General features: G+C 37.1%; 2 protein-coding genes across 2 annotated transcripts; one reads left to right on the forward strand and one right to left on the reverse strand.

The window, feature by feature from the left end:
- The first annotated feature begins 1209 nt into the window (after positions 1 to 1209).
- On the forward strand, positions 1210 to 6235 carry LOC147291449 (putative pectinesterase/pectinesterase inhibitor 47). The gene is made up of 3 exons (XM_086235331.1): positions 1210 to 1933; positions 4508 to 4844; positions 5455 to 6235. Exons 1-3 carry the CDS (start codon positions 1253 to 1255, stop codon positions 6144 to 6146), a joined length of 1710 nt encoding a protein of 569 aa, XP_086091457.1. The 5' UTR covers positions 1210 to 1252; the 3' UTR covers positions 6147 to 6235.
- Positions 6236 to 7001: 766 nt separating this feature from the next.
- On the reverse strand, positions 7002 to 9030 carry LOC147291450 (putative pectinesterase/pectinesterase inhibitor 46). The gene is made up of 2 exons (XM_086237659.1): positions 7971 to 9030; positions 7002 to 7678 (listed from the first exon to the last, which is right to left on the reverse strand). Exons 1-2 carry the CDS (start codon positions 9028 to 9030, stop codon positions 7002 to 7004), a joined length of 1737 nt encoding a protein of 578 aa, XP_086093785.1.
- Positions 9031 to 22418: the final 13388 nt, after the last annotated feature.

Genomic DNA, 22418 nt, shown 5'->3' on the forward strand with positions numbered 1-22418 from the left:
AGACAAAAAAAAACTTTCAGGTGGCAAAGTGGGAATGAGTTACAGTTTTTTATAGTAAATCATAGTAAATCGATAATTAAGCATAAAGAAAAAGGATAATTAAGCCTAAAGAAAAAGGAAAACTCATCAGCCCCATGCCCAATACGCAGCGACCCCCCCTCACCCCCTCCATCTTTTTCAGTGATCACTCTCTTTCAATTCTCTATCGTTTATTTTTCCCCCTCATTTTCTTTAATTTCCTTTCACAAAAGACATAGACATAAGCATATAGAAGAAGAAGATGTTAAATCTTGTGAAAATGTTGCAGGAGCTAAATATTGAAACACTACCCAAAAAATCATCATGAATCAAACATATCCACATGGGTTTGCAGCCTCCTTGCAGAGAAAGAAGAGTTTGGCCTATAAAAAGCGTCACATGTATATGTAACTTAAAATCTCTGGCAGCAAATCTAGACATGGACGACATTGACTCAAACTGGGAGGATATAAAAGGGTTAATGGGTTTGAATTTAAACTTCAAAGGGAGGTGATCGAGAATGTGGTTTTTGGAGTGTACTTCAGTGAGGGGTTTCCAAATGGAGCATGTCTCTGTGTTTGTGTTAGGAAATTAAAGAAAATGAGCAAAGGGGAGAGTGATGACTCGCCGGCCGGCATCAGGCGGAGGAGTCGCCGGAGTTGAGAGGAAGGGGTGGGGTTGCTGCGTATTGGGCATGGGGTTGATCAGTTTTTTTTTTTAAATTAAATAGTTTTTTGAGAAGAAGATAAAATTGTTTATGCATTTATTAATAGTGGTCAACTGTGGTTGGTGTATAATATAAATAGCACATGTAGAAACGGATGGTGATACTCACCGCCAAATCCAAATTTGAAGTGGTGAGCAAATTTGGTCTTAAGGTTATGGTCCTTACTTTTTACTCTTAAACCCTAGTACAAGATATGAGAGGGCAATAGGCATTGTACAGCGGAACAGCCTAGCACAGTAGAATGAGTCAATGAGATGACGGAGTGTGTGTCCTTCCTTGCACGTTCCCATCTCACTTGCACTTGCATTAATTGATGTCCCTCTAAATTCTCAACACCGACACACCCAACCCAACACTCCATCCCCATATTAATAATCTTCACGCGCATCTCTAGCTAGCTCTATGTCCCTCCCTATAAATTCACCACTCTCTTCTATAAATTCACATCCCATTTCCGTAACACTCATTCACTCAACCCAACAACACATAGAGCCCCGGCCCTCCAAAATGCCAAAACCACCCTTCTCTTTGTTCCTTCTTGTTTCTCTCCTCTGCCCCATTTCAGTCCTTTTGCTAAGCACCTCTGCCGCGGCTGCAGCATCCCCCTCCTCTGCCTCCACCGCATGCAAGTCCACCCTCTACCCAAAGCTCTGCCGTTCGATCCTCTCCTCCATCACATCCTCCCCGTCCGATCCCTACAACTACGGCAAGTTCTCCGTCAAGCAATGCCTCAAGCAAGCTCGCAGGATGTCCAAAATACTCGACCAATTCCTGCACAAGACAAAACGCGGGTCGTTTTCCATCAACCACAGCGAGGCCAATGCTTTGGAGGACTGCTACGAATTCTCCCAACTCAACGTGGACTACTTAGAGACCATCTCGGCCGAGCTGAAATCGGCCGAGTCTCTGAACGAGGAGTTCGTGGACCGCGTTCAGACGCTGCTGAGCGCCATTGTGACCAACCAGCAGACTTGCTACGACGGGCTCAAGGTGGCGAAGAGCAGCGTCGTGAGTAATGGGACTGCGCTGTCTGTGGCTTTGTCGAATGGTACGCAATTGTACAGTGTGTCGCTTGGGCTGGTGACTCATGCATTGTCTCGCAATCTCAAACGACACAAAAAAACTCACGGTGGTGGGTCCCTCCCCAAAGCACACAGAGCTCGGGAGCCCCTTGAAACTTTCATTAAGGTATGCTTAATTAATTGCTTTTTTTTAATTTTAAGTTAATTATCTTAGTTGGGATTTTATAATTATTAATTAGTTGGGCAAATTTTGTAGCATATCTGATGGCAGAGGCTACTTGCGTAGCATTGTTTAGGATATTAGGTAACACTAGTTCAAATTTATTAGCAATATTTATATAATATTAACTTAAGACAGACAACTACGTACAGTAGATAGTGTGACATCCGACCCCATAATAAACAAATAAGATTTTTCATCCAAAACGATGTACTGCAAGATTCTAAAAACCCAGAATAAAGTAAACAAGGATTCTTTGGCTTATAATTGGCCAAAATTACTTAAGATTCTTTGGCTTGTTAGGCTCTATTTAAATTAGTTTTGATCTACAAACTTATAGGTTTTTATTAAGTTATCTAAAAATTTTGCTAATTATAAAATAGCTTATTTTGGTTAAATGTTTATTTTCTCTTTAAATTCTAATAAGCTTTAATACCATTGGTTAAATAAATTAGTCAATAATAGATAAATTCAAATAAAAGAGATCACGAACAAAATAATTTAATTTTGATCGAGTATTCGAGCGCTTGCAATGAGAATTCAAATGCAAATAGTTCGTCATGAAGCTTCTTCTCATTCTTGAGCTATACCAGTCGAACCAAAGACATGCTGGTCTTTAGCTGTAATACAAAGCCAACAAGCTAAAAAGGGTCGACCAGTACATTTACTAAGAATTTATGTATTAGAGTTACTTCTTTTGATTGAATTTTGTGTAATTAACCCTTGCCAAGTATACAATTCTTATATTTGTGGGGCTTGGCAACTTAAGTGGTAGGGAGCATGAACCCCGACACTGAAACCTGAATTTGAATCTTCCTTTTTTTTTTTTCCATCGAACTCCTTTATAAGAAAAAAGAAAAAAGAAAATAGTATTATGTTTAATCTTATATTGTTTAAAATCTCCTTGGTGTGTCTAACCAGATGACCATTTTGTCCAAACATCATTAACGAAAATGTTATGTCATGATGACTATTACCTAGTTGTTATGTGTTTCAATTTTCTACCATACATGTTTTGCTTATTTCAATTTTAGTAACATATTATAAATTTAAGAGTACTTACAAATTTATGAAACTATACACACCAAAAAATTGTATTTTAAATTGCTTTTTTCTTTTATTCACACACTTTGAATTTATAATATATAACTAAAGTTAACAGTTTAAGTAAAATTAAGTAGAGGTTTTTCGATCCAATTTTAATTTATACCTAGCTAGAACAACACTTTAGTTTTGGGAAAATTGCAAGTGCATCCAGTTGGTCCCAAAGGTTTCGCTGTAATTGTTTATTTAAGTCAACTGGGTCTTTAGTGTGATTGAAGTAGATCTGGAAAACTGAGTGTTATAGAATGCTGGGCCAAGTGCCCAAGTCAATATGTTGAATCAATTATATTGTGACTTGTAAGTAATTAATTAGACAGCTAGCCACTTGACGTCACATGATTTCTGCATATTGAAAGGCATTTGGACCGGCACACCTCATTCATGGTTAATAATTCATTAATCATAGCCAACTCCAAATTTGTGTTAACAATGGTGTGTAGTAGGCTAAAATTTACAGGTCAACCTTAATCACATGGATTGTCAGCTGCCTAGTCAAAAATAGATGGACTAAATTGAAAAACCAACAAATACAGGTAATGACATGTTTTTCAAAATCAGCCAACTATAGTTTACACTTTACACAACTCATGTTTGACAAATATGTTGATTTTATACAATATATAGAAGGAATGCTTAGAGGTGTTACCTTGACGAGAATAACTTACCTTGACAGGTTTCAAGTCCAATGGTAGTAATACTTGTGTGCTTTTAAAATATATACGTCAAATTACAGTTTTGATTATTGCAATTTAAATTATTTTCACTCTAGTCTATATGATACAAAAAGTTTTAATCAAATCATGCGATATATATATATATATATATTTTAGTTAGCAATTAAGGTTATATTCATAATTTCGTCAATCCTTTGATAGTTTGATGACGTGCTAGTAACATGGCCTGAGTAGACTATATAAGTATTTTGGTCATTTGCATAGCATCTCATGTTAGTTTGGAGTCGCTATATTGTTGCCATGTCATCAAATTGTGAATAAAATTGACGAAATTATAAATTTAACCTTGAATGTAAATTGAAGTAGTTTAATTTAAACTTTTTGAATCATACGCAGTTGTTGGATAGCCTAATTGAAAATGCCATAGAATTATCCACAATGCACCAAAGTTCGATCCTTTTCCCCCCAACTCAAAAAAAAAAAAAAAAAAAAAAAGGGTATTTTGAATCACACTACTAGACTGGAAAATGACCCATACCATAAGAACCAAAAATGTAGGATGTCCTTTGAAATAGTTCAAGCTAGTAACAACTTTATTAAGTAATATGCATGTGGTATATATAGGCCACCATATATATATATATATATATATATGTGTGTGTGTACATATATCACAGGTTTACCTGTTAGCCATTAATATATTAAACTAAGGAGATTGAATCACCTTATTTATTTCTTGCAGGCTCTAAGGAAAGGTTCTTACAGACCAAGTAGAGAGCGGATTCTTGATGAAATGAAGGGCGGTGGTATTCTGGTCAATGACGCTGTGATTGTCAGTCCATATGGTGCTAACAACTTTACCACCATCGGAGATGCCATTGAATTTGCACCCAATAATACAAAGGCCGATGATGGCTATTTTGTAATCTATGTAAGAAAAGGGTACTATGAGGAGTATGTTGTCGTCTCCAAACATAAGAAGGGTATAATGCTGCTTGGAGATGGTATTAACAAGACAGTGATTACTGGAAACCATAGCTTCGTTGATGGCTGGACTACTTTCAATTCTTCAACCTTTGGTAAGTAATGCATGTCGCATTCATTCACCACATCTGTCATCTCTAATAACTAGGATAGGGGTGAGACTCATGCATATTAGTTATATATAGATGTAGTAATGGCCACATTTATTAGATATGTACGTGGTCATTAATGTGGTGTACTTAGCATGGGTCGAAAAGTAACGCTACGTCTATTATCACATCTCTAATAGGGCTAAGATTAACGAACCTCTATTAGATTTAAGTGGATTTTAACTCTATTAGAGATATGAGTGGATCACATCTAGTGGCAGGTCCACGTACATTATGGAGGGGTCAATTGACCTTGTGAAACTATTTTATCTCCATTAAACTTGGTTATAATCTCTAAGTTTTTTTCTTTTTTTAATTTTTGCCTTAAGGGGTACGGTGTGGCAAAAACTGTTTGATGGGTAAGAGCTATATATGAATCTTCTTCATTACACCTCCACAAAGACAAATTTCTTGATCCGTTAGTAATCACATCTCTATTAAACATGTGATTCTCACAATTGTTTGAGATGTGATCAACATTGTTGTAAAGTAAATGCATAACATGTTGAAAATTTTGTACCCTTTTCTGAAACCCAATTCTGTTCTGTTGCGGCAGCTGTTTCTGGAGAGCGATTTGTGGCCATAGACGTTACATTCAGGAACACAGCGGGTCCACAGAAGCACCAAGCAGTAGCTGTGAGGAACAATGCTGACCTTTCCACATTTTACAGATGCAGCTTCGAAGGCTATCAGGACACTCTATATGCACATTCTCTAAGGCAATTCTATAAGAATTGTGCCATATATGGAACTGTGGACTTCATTTTTGGCAATGCTGCTGCAGTCTTCCAGAGTTGCAACCTGTATGCCCGAAAACCAATGGCGTATCAGAAAAATGCTTTCACGGCTCAAGGCCGAACCGATCCGAATCAGAACACTGGAATCTCTATCCACAACTGCACAATCGAAGCTGCACCGGACTTGGCAATGGACCCGAACTCCACCTTGAATTACTTGGGAAGGCCTTGGAAGGTGTATTCTAGGACTGTTATCATGCAGTCTTATATTGGTCCTCTGATTACTAAAAGTGGATGGTTGGAGTGGAATGGTACAGTTGGATTAGACACCCTCTATTACGGCGAGTTTCAGAATTTTGGACCGGGGGCAAATACCAGTATGAGAGTGCAATGGCCTGGTTATTGTAAGATGAATGCTTCCCAAGCTCTGAATTTTACTGTCCTTAATTTCACATTGGGGGATACTTGGTTGCCTGATACAGATATACCCTTCTCTGGAGGGTTACTGTGATTTAGATTTAACGCTTTCAAGTGAAAAATTGATTGAACTTTTTTCATTGTATTTAGTTTTAACTTAATTTCTAATGATTTGTTGGTCTTTCATGTCTTTATATATGTATTCTGTAATTCAGTAGTTCCTGTTAGAGAATAATTGTTTCCTCTAGTGCATGTACTGTAAGTCCTACAAAGAAATGCAAATTGAAATTCATTGGTTTTTCTTTTCTTTTTTCATATTCTAAATTTTAATCAACCTACATGTAACACATTTGTGTAGTACTATTAATTGGAGCATGCAATGCAAAATTGTTTGACAATGAATAGAAATGTCCAATAATTTGGTACTAGATATATAGATTGTGACAAACTTAAGCTTTATTAGATTGTGACACATTGATGTTAATTTGGTACTAGTTTTTAATTATGGACTTTATATACTATCACAAACTTAAGCTTTATTAGATTGTGACACATTGATGTTAATTTGGTACTAGATATTAATTATGGACTTTATATACTATCACAAACTTAAGCTTTATTTGATTGTGACACATTGATGAAAGCCTTGTTACTCAATTTTCTTTCTCTTATAACCAAGCATACGCTCAAATTAATTTTCTCTTTGAGCCACAGATTTCACCATGCAGTTAATTTATGTTGTAGGCAAAACATTAATCAAACTAATGAACACAGGGCAGTTGGCTCAGAAAACTAATGTTTCAAATAGTGATTTTTTTGTGACGGTCAAAACAATGAGTAAGTATAAGAAGCAAAACAAACAGTCATGATTAAAAAGAAAAATAAATGTGAAAGAAAAAAAAAAACAGAAACAATTTTGTCCATGGAGACCAAATGTATTGGTCATCACTCAGAGGTCCTTTTTGTAAGCAACACCTGCATTAGAGACCCACTGGCTTCCTTGGAGAAATGGCTGCACTGAAAATTTGCTGGCCACTTTATTGGTGATGTTTCTCAACCCCTTCCACCTAACTCTATTCTTTGTTGCAGAACCGGGTCCGAAATTTAGAAACTCAGAGTAAAATATGGTGTCAGGAGCTGTAGTGCCTACCCATGGCAACCATCCACTTGGGCTAATGAGGCTTCCCATGAATGTCTGCATGTACACAGTTGTGGAGTAGTTCTTCCAAGGCCTCCCAAGGAAAGTTTGGACTGATGACAAGTTTCCGAAAGGCGAAATGGTGCAATTCTGGAATGCGATTCCTGTGTTTTGATTGGGGTCGATTTTGCCCTGTGCAGTGATTGTGTTCTGCTGACCAGGCATGGGGCGCTTAGGCATTATGTTACAGTTTTGGAGCACCACTGCTGAGTTCCCAAAGATGAAATCGACTGTCCCGTAAATGTTGCATTCACGGTAGAACTGGCGATTGGAATGTGCATAAAGTGTGTCCTGGAAGGCATCAATATGGCACCTGTAGAACACTATCTGGTCGGCACTCCCCATCAGGGCCACCGCCTGGTGCTTGGCTGCTCCGGCCGTGTTGCGAAATCCAATGTCCCGGGCAATGAAGCCCTTCCCGAAAACAGCTGCACACAAAAGAAATCAATGTTTCAATCTCATTGCATTGTTAAGTTGTCCTTCATTGTCTTTACAGATGATACTCGTAATCATATCTCATACGAGAGAAAAACTTTCCTATAACATGGATAAGTGGTGTGACATCACCAACCGAGAAAAAGGGGGCTTTGGGATCCACCCTCATCTCTCTAATTTATGTTATATGAAAGTTATTCTCCTTGTACAGAGATGAAATTTGAGAGAGACATCAATAATATAATTAGTAAATTATTGTAATAGAAATAGAACATGAAAATTTACCAACTGTTGCAGAGGAAAATGTGGGAGTGCCATCCACAACGTTGCGATGAGCAGATATAATAGTAGAAGTCATCCCATCACCGACCACCAAAACATTCCACTTTGTTTTCTCAACTCTCACATTCTCAAAATAAACCCCCTTCTTCACGTATATGACTGTTCTCTTCTTGCTCTTATCCGGGACAGCATTGAGTGCAGCGCCAATTGTCTTGTATTTTCCACTGCCGTCTTTGGCCACAACAATGTCGGCCTTCTTCCTCAAATCCGAACTCTGAAGCAGCTTCCGGTCCTTCCGGTGCAGCCACTCAGGCACACCAATCCTAGCCTCGGCAGCAGCAGAAGGGTGACTCAGCAACCGCCGCCTCAGCTTCACAGAGCTGGCCACCTTGGAAATCCAAGAGACTATGGCAAGGCTGTTGCTTGTTAGCTCAGTAGAACTCTTCAGGTAATTGACAATGCTATCCCTCAGTTCTCCTTTATTTGCATCCTCAAAACCATCAATGCATGTCTGCTGGTAAGTCCCTGCAGAACTTAACCAAGTTTTGAGATCGTCAAGAACCTCAAGCAAGGACTCATCGCCCGATAACGAGTCGTTGAGATGATCCAAGGCAAGACTCAAGAGCTCGGCACAGTTCACCAAAGCTGCCGTGGACAATTTGTCCGCGGCAGTACCGTTGATTAACCCGTGATCTGAAAAGTGATTAGCGACTTTCGACAACTCATTGATTGCCACTTGGATTGACAGCTTGAAAAGCTCCTCGGGCTGAACATTGCTGGAGTTGACCAGAGGAGCGAGGCTGCTATAACACGAGTCCTGGTACAAGGTCACATCACAGACGGCTTTGACCGAAGCAGAAAGGCTCTGCTGGCCACCGCCGCCGTTTTTGGAGTTCCCGCCAGAGTTGTGAGTGGCGGTTCCAACAACGGCGGCAACTACCACACAGACAAGAACTATGGATGATAAGGATATGACGGCGACTCTCTTCCGGGTCTTCCGACCAGCCTCGAGCTTGGCCTGGTCGGATTCATCGACTTTGCCGTAGGCTTTGAACGAAGACATGCTTATTTATTATTTTTTTTTTATTGATATATGTTTTGTGTTTGTGGACTGCATAAGGGCTGGTGGGTGGGTGTGTTTATATATGGAGGCCTGAGTGAGATATTATGGTAGTTAACGCGGTACTACGTGCTTTGCACTATACTATTTTCGTTAGCTTTCAAACTGCTGTAGTGCTTCACATGTTGAGGCTACCAACACCAACATAGACATGCATGGGCTAGCTAGTAAAATACTTTGGGTGTAGTCATTTTCTCCCCAGAGGATATATATATAAACCAAAGATAAACAAATAAAATTGAGAATAAGGAAGAAGAAAATGGTTGTAATATTGAACCTGTAATATATGCTCACTTATACCGCCCGTCTTTTTTAAAAAAATAAAAGAAAATACAATATGTTTACTTTTTATTAATTTTTTTTATTACAAATCTATAATGAGGTTGTCATTGTCCGTTAGTGACAACCTACGTTTGTTACTGTCCATCAATGGCAACCTACGTTTCTTATTGACAACCCACATTTGCATTTACGTCGAAAATAAAGTCAATCACAAGGTTTTTCTTTACATGTTGCATGTGGAATGTTAATACACAATTACAATAAAGTAATACACACAAGTCAAATTAAGAAAAAAATTTTAAAAAATAAAAAATATGATTGTTACTCTTCGACTACACAACTACAATAAAGTAAAAAAATATGGTTGTTAACTTGTTACTAGTAAACAGTGCCAACAAGTGTCAGAATACTCCCAAAAAAACATATTTGAACACTAGTGCAAAACCTAACGTTATAAGCTTAAAATCTGGACTTATTTATCATAAATAATTTAAGTTATAGAGGTACGTGGACATATTTAATATAAAGAACATTAGGTGGATTAATGTAATAATTCAAAGTTAAAAGTGGACTTATGAATCATTATCAAAAAAATTTATTAAGTTGTGGATATATAGCAGAACTGAAAGAATAAGGGTCAATGAAAGTTTCAAAATAAAAATAAGGGACTTAAGTACATTTACATCCACCAATTATAGGGTCTATTTTAAATTGGTGTACAAACTATAAAATATCTCAAATTCCTCAATTAACTAACAAAAACATACAAAATAGTCCATCCGTTAGGAATTTCGTCAAAGGGACCATTAAGTGTCACGTTGGACATAGTCCACTTGACATTTTTAATGACGTGACATTGATTGGTGGGGGCAAAAATGGGTTTGACCCCAAAATAATTTCTCTCCCATTCCATGACGACACTTGGCACCTAACTCTAACATAGGCCCACCACTTTCCCCCCTTTGTAAATAAAATCGTAAGCCCCTATAAATTAATTAAAAAAATCTAGTTTTTGTTCTAAAGGCTAAAAACAACGCATTTAACCATTAGAATTAAAGTTTTCTGCTTATCTAATAGTTTTGTCCACAATTTCCATTGCAAATGGAATCTTATATATACAGTCCAAAGGCTGATTTTTTTTAGATATTATGAGAATTAGTGTTTAAGGAGCAGACCTAGTGAAAAGAAAAGTCAGCTATAAATCCACCAAAAACAAAAAGAAAATCCAATCTATTTAATTAATAAGGCCTATTGAAAGGTCTGACAGTAAAATTAATGATTTATTAGATTCGATCCACTTTTTAAGTATCCGAAAATTTTCACCATGCAAGTGTTCAAATTTTATTTTAACTAAATTTAATGTAAAGTCAGTCACGAGTTTTTTTTTTTTTTTTTTTTTTACATTAGTATTTCAAATTTAATTCCAAATCATATTTAAAATTTTTTAAAATTCATAATATAATTCAATTTTCAAATTAGGTTGTAAGTTTTAAAATTATTTTTCAGTCAGCACCAAATAGATGACCCTTAAATTTTTAAGCAAACAATTGGGTTTTTTAATTTTTTTTTTGTTACATTGGAGTGAATAGAACAACATTTGACCTAATCTAATCCTAACCTTTATCTCACCCACCCTCACTATTTGGATCCATTAATTTTCTTTTTTAAGATGTTTTTAGTTTTTAATAAATTTTTCGTAAAGGTAAATATTTGTAGCAGAAATTTTTTATTAACTTGCAGGTGGCAAGAATAAAATAATGGGTTATTTTTTTTAAAAGCCCATTATAGAAAATAGGCTCTTTTTAAGGCCTATTATAAAAAATCAAGTCCTAATGTAGTCCACTTTAATGAAATCAAGTGGAAAAACGAACATGGCACAGAGCCCAGCGCGTGCAGTTTTTTTTTTTTAATTCCATGTTAGGTGTCTGGATTTTCCAATCCTATCATGTGTTGACATGTGTTTTTCAAAATTCTTTTGTACTTAGAAGTTTAAGGTTTCTTAAAGGAAATGAAGTTTTCTTTGTCTTTTGTGTAACTAACTTATACCATTAGAGGTTTAGAGTTGAGCTCTAGTACCCTTATATGTGAATTTGGTAAATATCAAGTTGGAATTAATTTTTGAGAATTAAATTCTTTGGAGTCAAATTTTCCTTAATTTTTTTCTGGAGAACAATTTGTTGTTTTGAGGCTATAGAAAATTATAATTAATTACAACGAGTCCGTAGGATTTTTCAAAAAATTATTTAGAGTCCCGAATTATTTTTGATGAATTTACGAAATTTGGAGAGAATAGAAAATAGGAAATTAATTTGGAGTTGTTGACTAGAACTGACATCGAGTCAGCAACGCGTGGTGCGACACCATTGGTCCAATGGCACTGATTGGGAGAAGGCGGATGAGCTCATGTGAGCTTCTGTGCGTGCGTCACACCGGATTTGCTTCTCCTATTCCAATCATGGCCATTCGAGATCATTAAAGCCAAATGATCTCAGCCGTTGATCGCTTTAAGAACCGAGTCCTGACTCGCGTGTCTTCATTTGGGGCGACCTAGATCCATTTGGTCTCACAAAACGGGTAGTCTGTTTTGTTTCTTACTGTTTCTTAGTACGTAATAACCCACATTTACATCGAAAATCAAGTCATTCACATAGTTTTTTTTTTAACATGTTTCTTGTGAAATATTGATATCCAACTACAAGAAAGTAAAACACACAAGTCTAAAGAGTAAGAAAATCTTAAAAAAATAAATAAATAATAAGATTGTTCTTGTTTAGAAACAACTGCATGTTGTTGTCACTGACAAACATTGACAACAAGCTTTACAAAAAGCGTTACATCGGAAGGTTAACCCATGCTTTATAATTCAGGTTCAAGCTCAGATTTAGGTTTAGTCGGGTTGCAAATAAGTCAACCCAACACAACCTAAGCTGAACTGAGATTCAGGTAGAATTAGGTTTAGGTTCCCAATTTCATTGGGTTGGAACTCAAAAAATTATGAAAAGTGTTCGCTCAAACCGCAATAAAAAATAAATAAATTGCAGTTTATAAAACACAAAATCCTCCCAAGCACCATCCAATGTGTGGCAGTGATCTTACTAATCGTTCTTTTTTTTTTTTCTTCATACTTATGGTTTTTTGACTATACACTAATATTATTGATAGTTTAGTAATATATAAACTAATATTAACAAAATATAAATTAATATATATAAATATAAACTAATATATAGATATTATAGTATTATACTAAATGCAATTAGGGTTGGTATTTGAGTTCGGGAGGGCATGACAAGCTCAAGTGAGCTCGGGTTCGGGCTCAAGCTCGAGTTGGAATTCAGTTTGAGATTGGATTCCAGTTAGGGCGGGCATTGACTTTATTAAAAATTTAAAACTACCTACATGGGTTTAGACATCGGGTTTGGGTTGACCCGACTCAAGTTGGAACCCTATGTAAAACTCTCACAAAGGGCTTTCGAATACTCATGAAAAACTTGGCGTTGTAAGCCTTTAACTTTAACGTAAACTTATCTATTGTTAATAATAGTCTCCTACCTAGATAAGGTTTTGTTTCCTTTTAGTGTTAGGATTGGCTATTCCTTGTGATTGTTGAATTCTTGTACATTAAGCAGTCTGTTGCTTGCATCTTAAGTTTTAGGCTTGTATAAATATGTGTTAACACGTTTAATAGAATTATCAAATTATCAATTCCTACATGGTATCAGAGGTTCTATCGAACTAAGTGGTTTCTTTCTTGCCCTCACCCTAGCCGATCCTTTCTCTCTTCTTTTTCTCTTCTCTCTTCGCTCCCATGGCTGACCCCAATGCTGCTAGCTCTTCTGTCTCTTCCTTCTCCCCGTCTGGTCCTAATGTTGCCACTTTCCTCAAGCTCTCTGAATCCAATTATTTACTTTGGGCAAGTCAGATGCGGCCCTTCTTAATTGGTCATGACTTCTTCAAATATGTTGATGGCTCTTCTTCTGCGCCTCCTGCTGAACTTCTTGCTGATGATATTGGCCTTCACTACAAGAAAAATCACATTTAGCGACAAACCGATTTCGTCGTTAAAAACTGCTATTTCGTCGCGAAAAACATTTGGCGACTGAAATATTTCGTCGCCCGTTTCGTCGCCTATAGGGTGTCGCCCTTGATAATTGGCCATGAAAGAAGGATTTCGTCGCGGATTATTTTCTGAGACGAACTTATATTTCGTCGCCGAATAGCATTATTTCGTCGCCAATGTGTCAATAAGAATTGCATGATATTTGAATTTTGGCGCCAAAGTTGGTCACCTATGGTAAAACTATCGTCGCCAATTTTCCTGGATATGGCGCGAATTACACATATTTGGCACCAAGTTTTGTCGCCAATTATATTCATTTTGTCGCAGAATTTGGACGCCAATTATGTTCATTTTGTCGCAAATGATGAATTTGTCAAAGGCGAGGAAAGCTAATTTCGTCGCCAATTCATTTATTTTATATTTTTATTATTTATTTATTGCTTTTTTTTGTATTTAATTAATATTCTTTATTTTTTGGATTCATTTTATAATGTTTTCATTTATAAATTAATAGACGTACATTTTTAAATCATATTATAAAATATAAATGAAATTTATGTAAATAATTATACAAAACAAATACTAAAATAAAGATAAAGATAATTTTAGTTTAAATGTAACATAGAACCTACACATACACAAGTGTTCCAACACTTCAAAAAGATCAAAGCCTATGAATATATACATGCCAATGGGACCTAAATATCTGAACACTTCATCTAGGATCAAAGTATCTAATTACACTTCAAAAGGAGCAAAGTTTATGAACACTTCAAAAACATTGAAAGCATTTTACCTAATGCATGTACATCTGATTTGGCACATACCTAATGCACTCTTACTGCACATCTAATTTACCTAATGATTACCAAATGCCTGCATGAAGCCAAAAAACCGCAATATCAAAATACCCAAAACACATACCATACCCACAAGTAAAAGTGTAACAGCCTAAGTAGACCTAATATCCTCAAGATCATCAAAGGTGTCATCATTTTCACCAACATCATTACCAGAAACACCATAAGAATTGTTTTGTTGGGAACCTCGAATGGTAGCAAGCTCATCTTTCATTTGCATAATATAAGAGGTAAGCTCCTCCACTTTTCCTGTAAGCTCCTTAATTCTCTTATCTGTTGTAGCAGATGAAGCAATTGAACTAGTATGCATGTGAGAAGCATTTTCTTGGCGAGGACCATATCCCATACCTCGAATAGTCGTACCTTTAGCAACCCCAACTCCTCTCCCCAAGATCTCCAACTGATCTGCAACAGGTACAGTGATTTCCTTAAGTGGGGTATCCTCAGGTGCACTCTCAGCCAGCTCCTTCTTCTTTTCATTCAACTCTGCCACCATCTTATCTTACAATCCAAGAAGAAATAAATCCCAAGATTATATGAGCTAAAGAACAAAACAAACAATTTCTCTATCTTTCATTTAGTTCCTTATCTGAATAATCCCAAGGTTACTATTGAATATTTAAGTGACCAAAACTTAGGGATTTCAAGGTTGGAAGTAATAGTTACTAAATAGAAAAGGCCTTATTATTGTTGCGAAGGACTATTCAAAAGCATATCCAACAACATCAACATGCTCAAGTTGTACACTATTTTTCTCATAATGCGATCCCTCTAAAAAAGAAAGGGAAACTTTTTTGCTGCAGTACACACACACACATATTTGATAGTTGCATTAACAAAAACAAAGAAACAATTCTAAAGGGCCATAAAAAGACCACAAAATTCATCACAAAGTATTTCAATTACTGTAAAACACCACAAAAAGTAAATTTGCAATTCTTCACTCCTGGTAACCATCTGACAAGCTCAGCTAATTGTTCAATGTGAATAGGTATAACAAACTATATTAAAAAAAGAAGAAAAACGATTTAGGGGCTAACTGAATGAATAATTTATGAAGATAGACAAAGACTTTTTGAACAGGAGAGCTTGACCAGAGATTAACCAGAGAAGGCTTCCATACCAAACAACAAAATTAACCAGAGATCTCATTGATGAACTGCATTCAATAATTAAGACCAAGGAAAAGAGATCAAAGCTAGGAGTCTGCACAGATCGAAGCACAACTTACAACTACAATTTGCAACTAGTCACCAAGACTCCTTCAAAATAAGTCAAAATTCAATGGCAGTATATATCAAACTTAAGCCATGCATAATACATGCTTCTCTTGACAATGACATAAACAAACCATGTGAAAGATGGTGGTTGGCTCTAGAAGTTGCTAGACCATTAGACTTTTATCAACTAGTTGTGCCCCCATGAAATATACACGTCTCTACAATTTTAGGGTCATGTTAACATTGATTTATTTATAGAGTAATTAATTTATAAATTGAGCTTCAAGCAGAGGTGGTGTCAACCAATTCATCAATAAAGCCTACTATGAATCCCATATGAGTACACTGTAGACTACCTCTTTCCCCAAGTTAATACCTTTGAAGTCAATTACATATGGGTTTGGTTATGTTTGCAATTGGGTACTTTATCTTACCTCATGATGGCAGATGGTATATGAAAATACAAACAAGCATAAAATATTTATATAAGTTATAATATACTTGCTTGAAACAAAAAATAATAAAAAGGTACGTTCATGGTTTTTAAATTCTTTTATGGAGCAGACTTAAACTAATCATTGCTTTAAGTACCAGAGGCTTTAGAGGTCAGCTATTCATTGCTCTTTCATGTACAACCCCATCACAGCCTACCTTAATTAGCTCCCTCCCTGTCTCTTTATCTCTCATAATTCAGAACACATATATATACAATTAGCGCAGAGTTCTTCTATTGGTGGCAAAAGGGGCTGCAAGTAATCAGATAAGCCAAAGCCAAAGCCAAAGCACAGAAACGAATTGTGGTCTCCCATAATGATAATTATAAAAATGGCCAATCTCCTATCTATTGTTTATGTAAATTATGTGGCATGCTTACTGTGTGTTGTAGTTCATTAAAAATTACTCCATATAATTAAGATTAAGAGACATTTCATGAATTAATTTAAGCTGCAATTAAGGTTAAGACACATTCAGATTGGTAATCATAAAAGACTTTCAATTAAGCTGCAATCATTAACTGACCCTATCATTATTAAAAACAAACTACTCCAAACACAAGGATTTAGTCATATGCCTAGCAGATTTGTGTAATTAATCCCTTACATGTTTTTCCTTGGCTTTCTCGTCGCTCTAGTTGCCCGATTTTCTCTTATACATATGGCCTCAGATCTCAATATATGTAATTTGTTGACCCTCCTAAGTTTGCCAACAAATGAAAAATATACTGAATGATACTTAAAATACCAAAAAATTAAACATGCAACTAAATATATATATATATATATATATATACTCTTGGTAGTTGGTACCAATGTTTTGGCTTCCATATCTTTTTGGAAAGGTTGTGAGCCACCATGGTGGTTATGTGGCAGCTTACTTGGATTTTCTCCATTGATCCTAGCACGTTTCTACATGAGGAAAACACATCAAAGTTATAGATTAACCATAAGTAGTAAAAAGAAAAATCAATCAAAAGATCAGTATAATTAATTAACATACCTGATATTCATTTGTTGAGTACAACTCATCAACTATGGTTAAGTCATGAGGAACACAAGGACAAGTGGAAAACATAGACATGCAAGAAAGGTTCTTCTGTCAAACTTTTAGATTCTCAAGGCTGGCTTAGAAAATACACAAAAAATGCATCCGAGGTCAGATTAAGGTGACCTTAGTCTTGAAATGACCATTGTAATGTCTAGTTTATGCTCACTAAAAACCAGATCAAGATACCTCACTAAAAAAATACAGTTTTCAAAGGGAGTGTCACAGGGTCAGTGACTACAAAAATCAGAAAAAGGAATTTTTGTGTGAAACTCAAGACTATCTACTCTCTTGCCAAAACAAAGCACACCAACACACCCAATGCAACACCAACATGGATCAAACAGGGTAGAGTGCATTCTTTCAATTAGTAATTGAGAGAGTGAGACAATTCTTTAAAGTAGTTGATTGTCATTAGAGCTCTATGTAGGCTGTTTAATCACTTTGAGAACTAGGCATGGGCTGTGAAGTCAGATTGAATTAATTCTTGGACTCCAAGATTGTAAAACCACATATTTGGTAATAGGACTAATTCCTCTGCAGATACTAATTCCTGCAAACAAAACCAATTAGTAGTATTGTATTTAGATGAGTTATTGATCAATCATGTGGGGGCCAAGGTTCTATTTAGGTAAGGGGCCATGCTCATTAATTCATTAAATATTTATGGCTTTTCTTATTTAGTTTTCCTTTACTTCATTTGCTATGACAGTTCCTTCAGAGGCTAGAAGAGAAGAAAAATGGACAGGAGGCTGAAGATAAGCAGCTGCAAATGAGATCTAATAAGGTTAGTTTCTTTATTGTTGACTAGTAATTTTCAGTCACTATTTGCACGAAGTTTGGTGCAACTTGGTAAATGCCTTACTTGGGTGCTGGGGTAATTTGAAAAGGTGTAAAATACACAATAGTGTTCAGGAATCTAATGATTGGAGCTGATTGGAGGATTATTTACAAAAGTTGCCCAAGTTCATTAGAGTATAGGTTATCCCAGGCTTCTGGAAGTTTTCCTTTGATCTATTTAGTTATTACAGAGGGGGTTGCTTCTTCTTGGGGTTTTGCTAACAGCACAAGTGGCATAAGACATGTGCAAACAGCACACTGGTGATGGGGTAATATGCTATGTAGAATGACCTAATTATTTCCACGTAAAACTAGTGAGCATAAATTAGTGCAAGTTGAAACTTTGTAATGCTTTCTTTTTGTTTCTTTTATTTTTACTTTTTGCTTGGTCAAACCCTAAGTTATGCTTAAAGAAAGGAATATCTTATGCAGGAAAAAGCAGTGCGGGATGTTAAACAATTGCGTTAGAGCACTGGCTTAAAAGCTAAACTAAACGAAGATCTATCTTCTGGATCCCAATTGTAATCACTTGAAGAAGGTATACACATTTTCTTCCAAAATTTGTTTATGTAAGGTGCTATATCTTTTTGGACTGCATGTAAAGTGTTATATCATGCTAAAATTATGCATTAAAGCATTCTATATCATATTGCATCAAAGCATGTATTAGAGCTGCAGTAAATGCTTTTTAACAGTGTCTGGAAAGTTTCTACCTCGATTTTAGTTTTTGAAGCAATGTCTACTACTACTCTTTGTTTAGTTTTTGAAGCAATGTATTTAACCTTTTAACCTTTCCATTTTATCCCATCAATTACTTTTTCATTAACAGAGGACATGTATTTCTTGCAGATCCCTCCAACATGGCCCCAGTCACAAAAACTCGGGAGGCAGTCAACTCCCAGCAAGGTCCAAGAATTAATTCAATCTGACTTCACAACCCATGCTTGGTTCCCAAAGTGATTAAACAGCCTACATAGAGCTCTAATGAGAATCAACTACTTTAAAACATTATCTCACTCTCTCAATTACTAATTGAAAGAATGTACTCTACCCTGTTCATGATAGACTTGTTAGAACAAAAAAAGAAAGGGAAGGCTATTAGTCATAGATCGACCTGCAGACATATAGAATTCTATTTGTGCTGCATATGACCTCTCAATCTCCCAAGAATACATCTTGAGAGTAGCAACTCTCTCAAAATAAAAATAAATATCTTTTGCAGTATGGTTAGATATGTTCTTAGTAGCTTAAATAAATTCCTTAATTATTAGCATTAGGCCATAAAAAATTGTGTAAAGACTCCCATCTGAATCCATTAAAAGGTTTAGGAACTGCAAACCTGAAGACAAATAGTGGAAGACCTCTCAGCCAACCAACAATCCAATATCATGTGATTCCTGGCTAACAAATACGCTCGGAACTCACTTTCTCTACAATCACGGTCCTACTTCCAACACCACAAATTGAGAACAAAAGTAAATAACAAATCGATCAAAAGAATAGAAGTTGTGATTACCAATGAAATAAATTGATTGAAGAAATAACCAAGAGGAAAAGTTTTATGGTATAAATGAATAAAGAACCTGCTTAGGACAAAACTAAGATTACCCATTAGAAATGATTGGCTATAAAATGAAAAGAGAGGAGCTTTCTACTATATAAATGAATAATGAACGATGAGAAACAGAATCAAGTATTGATGATTTATATTGAAATTCAAAAACTGATGTTTTTGGTTGCAAAATAGAGATTACCCATTAAAAATGATGGGAATAGAGAATCAAATAGAGAAGATTTGGTAATGGAAATAAATACCTCAAGGTTAAGGGGCTTGTAGATTGGGAAGAGTTGCCAGGAATCAAGCGCCGCCGTCGGACTGGGCCGGAGTGATCGAGCAAGAGAGAGAGTGAAAGAGAGATTAGTAAGTCACGGTGTGAGAAGGAAGAATAGCTAGAGTGGTTCAGAGTCTTCCGACCAAATGAGAACTTTCTTTTTGGGAAATGTGAAAAACTCATTTAAAAAAAATGGAAAAGGGAAAAAATGGGGGCAAAAAATTTTAGGAGCAAAATTTGGCGCCTTAATTATGCGCGACCAACACGAATAGAAAAGGCGACCAACAATTTGGTAGCTTTAAGATTTAGTCATTGCGCGCGTAGACCCACCAAGGAATTAGCGACGAAATATGTATGTCGTCGCCCAATAATCTATAGGCGACAAAATATTCGGTCGCCAAATTATATTCTTTTCGTCGCCAATGAGTTTACAAATTAGTTTTTCAAACATTAAGTCATAGACGACAAGATAATATATTTGGTCGCTAATTACACTTATAGGCGACAAAATTTAAGTCGGTCGCCCAAAAAATTGTCGCTAAATGTAGTTTTTCTTGTAGTGCTTGCTCCTGTTCGTCCCAACCCAGCCTATCTCTCTTGGTACCAAAAAGATCAACTCGTCTGCAGCTATCTTACCTTCACTCTTTCTGAGGCTGTGCTTTCTCTTGTTGTTGGCAAAACTTCTGCTCAGGCTATTTGGGAGTGTCTTCGTCAACACTTCTCTCAAATCTCGGTGGCCAATTCCACTAATCTTTGTTTTCAACTTCTTTCCATGGACAAAGGATCCAAAACAATTTCTGAATATCTTCAGCATGCCAAATCGCTGTGTGATGCTCTCGCTGCTATTAATGAGCCCGTTTCTAATACGGATCTTGTCACCGCTGTTCTTCGTGGGTTGGGTGCTGATTTTTCAATGTTTGTCACTGTTGTCTTGAATTTTCCTCCGCTGCCCGATTTTCCAGACCTGCGCGCTCGTTTATTTTCCTTTGAGGCTCATGCTTCCTGCTCTTCCCAGGCCTCTTCTCATGCTCTCATGGCCACTCAGCAGCCTGCCCCGCCCCCTCGCGATTTCAATCCTTCGCAGCCACCACGCCCATATTTTCCAACCATCGTGGCGGTGGCTACAACTGCCGTGGTGGTCGTGGTCGTGGTGGTCGTGGGCGTGGGGGTTGTGGTCGTGGCGGCTGGCAGACGCATCAGCCGTGGCAGCAGCATCCCTCGTGGCAACCGCATCCGCAACCTCCGCAGCCCGCGTGGGGTGGTGCCTCGTGGCAGCAGCCATCCTCTTCGCCTTCTCTCATCGCTGGCGTGCTAGGTGCCCCTCATTCTTTTTGGTGTACTGTTTGCAACAGCCCCGGTCACCATGCTACGATGTGTCCTCATCGTCCTATTCCGGCCAACTCTCCTTTTTGCTGGTTTCCAGACACAAGCTGCCCCTCCTTATCCTGGTCAAGTTGCTTCGTATGTTGATCCCACCTGGCTTCCTGACACTGGAGCGACTCATCACATGACGGGCAATGGTGGTGCCTTACAAGATGTCTCTCCCTATAATGGTAACAATGTTGTTCTTCTTGGTAATGGTGATGCCTTTTCTATTGCCCATACTGGTTCTCTTCCTCTTACTCTTGGCTCATCTAATTTTCGGTTATCTAATGTTTTTCATGTGCCTCATCTTCGCAAGAACTTGTTATCTGTTGATCGCTTTACGAAGGATAACTCTGTGTCTATTTCTTTTTATCCTCACAAGTTTATTGTTTCTGACTTGGCTTCTGGTCTTCCTTTATTTCAGGGCCCTTGTAAGAATGGTCTTTACCCCTTGTCTGCGTCTTCGCCACAGGCCTTCATGGCTGTTTCTTCCTCTTTATGGCATCATCGTTTAGGTCATCCGTCTGTTGATGTTTTAGCTAGGTTATCTTTAGGTCGTCCTTCCAAATCTTTTTGTAGGCATTGTGCCATTGGGAAGTCTCATAAACTCCCGTTTTTATCTAATAAAATTTCTTCTTCTTCTCCGTTCTATTTGGTGCATTCTGATGTATGGATGTCTCATGTTTCTTCTTTTTCCGGCTATAAATATTATGTTTTATTTACTGATGATTACAGTCGATTTTCTTGGATTTTTCCTATGCGTGCCAAGTCCGAAGTCTTCACTCACTTTCGCAATTTCTTTTTATTGGTTAAAAATTTGTTTCATTGTTCTATTCAAACTTTTCAAAGTGATGGCGGTTCTGAGTTTGTTAACAACGATTTTATTGCTTTTTGTGACACTTATGGCATTTTTCGTCGCTTGTCTTGTCCCCACACTCCCCAGCAAAATGGTCTAGCTGAACGGAAACATCGTCATATTGCCGATGTCACTCGTACTTTGCTCTCCACTTCTGGTGCTCCTTTTGAGCTTTGGGCGGAGGCTGCCCTTACTGCAGTCTCCCTTATTAATCTTCTTCCCACTTCGGTGCTTAGTTGGTCCTCCCATTTCTTGCGTCTATATGGTCGTTCTCCTGACCTCTCTTCTCTTCGCACCTTTGGTTGTGCGTGTTATCCGTACCTAGGGGCTTATGTTACTAACAAATTGGCATCTCGTTCCAAAGAATGCATTTTTGTAGGTTATAGCAGGCATTACAAGGGCTATCGTTGCTTGGATCCCTCCTCCAATCGGGTGTATGTCTCCAGACATGTTCTCTTTGATGAAACGACCTTC

Source organism: Dryas octopetala, chromosome 3, assembly GCF_963921425.1.
Source record: "Dryas octopetala chromosome 3, drDryOcto1.1, whole genome shotgun sequence".
Classification (NCBI taxonomy): domain Eukaryota; kingdom Viridiplantae; phylum Streptophyta; class Magnoliopsida; order Rosales; family Rosaceae; genus Dryas; species Dryas octopetala.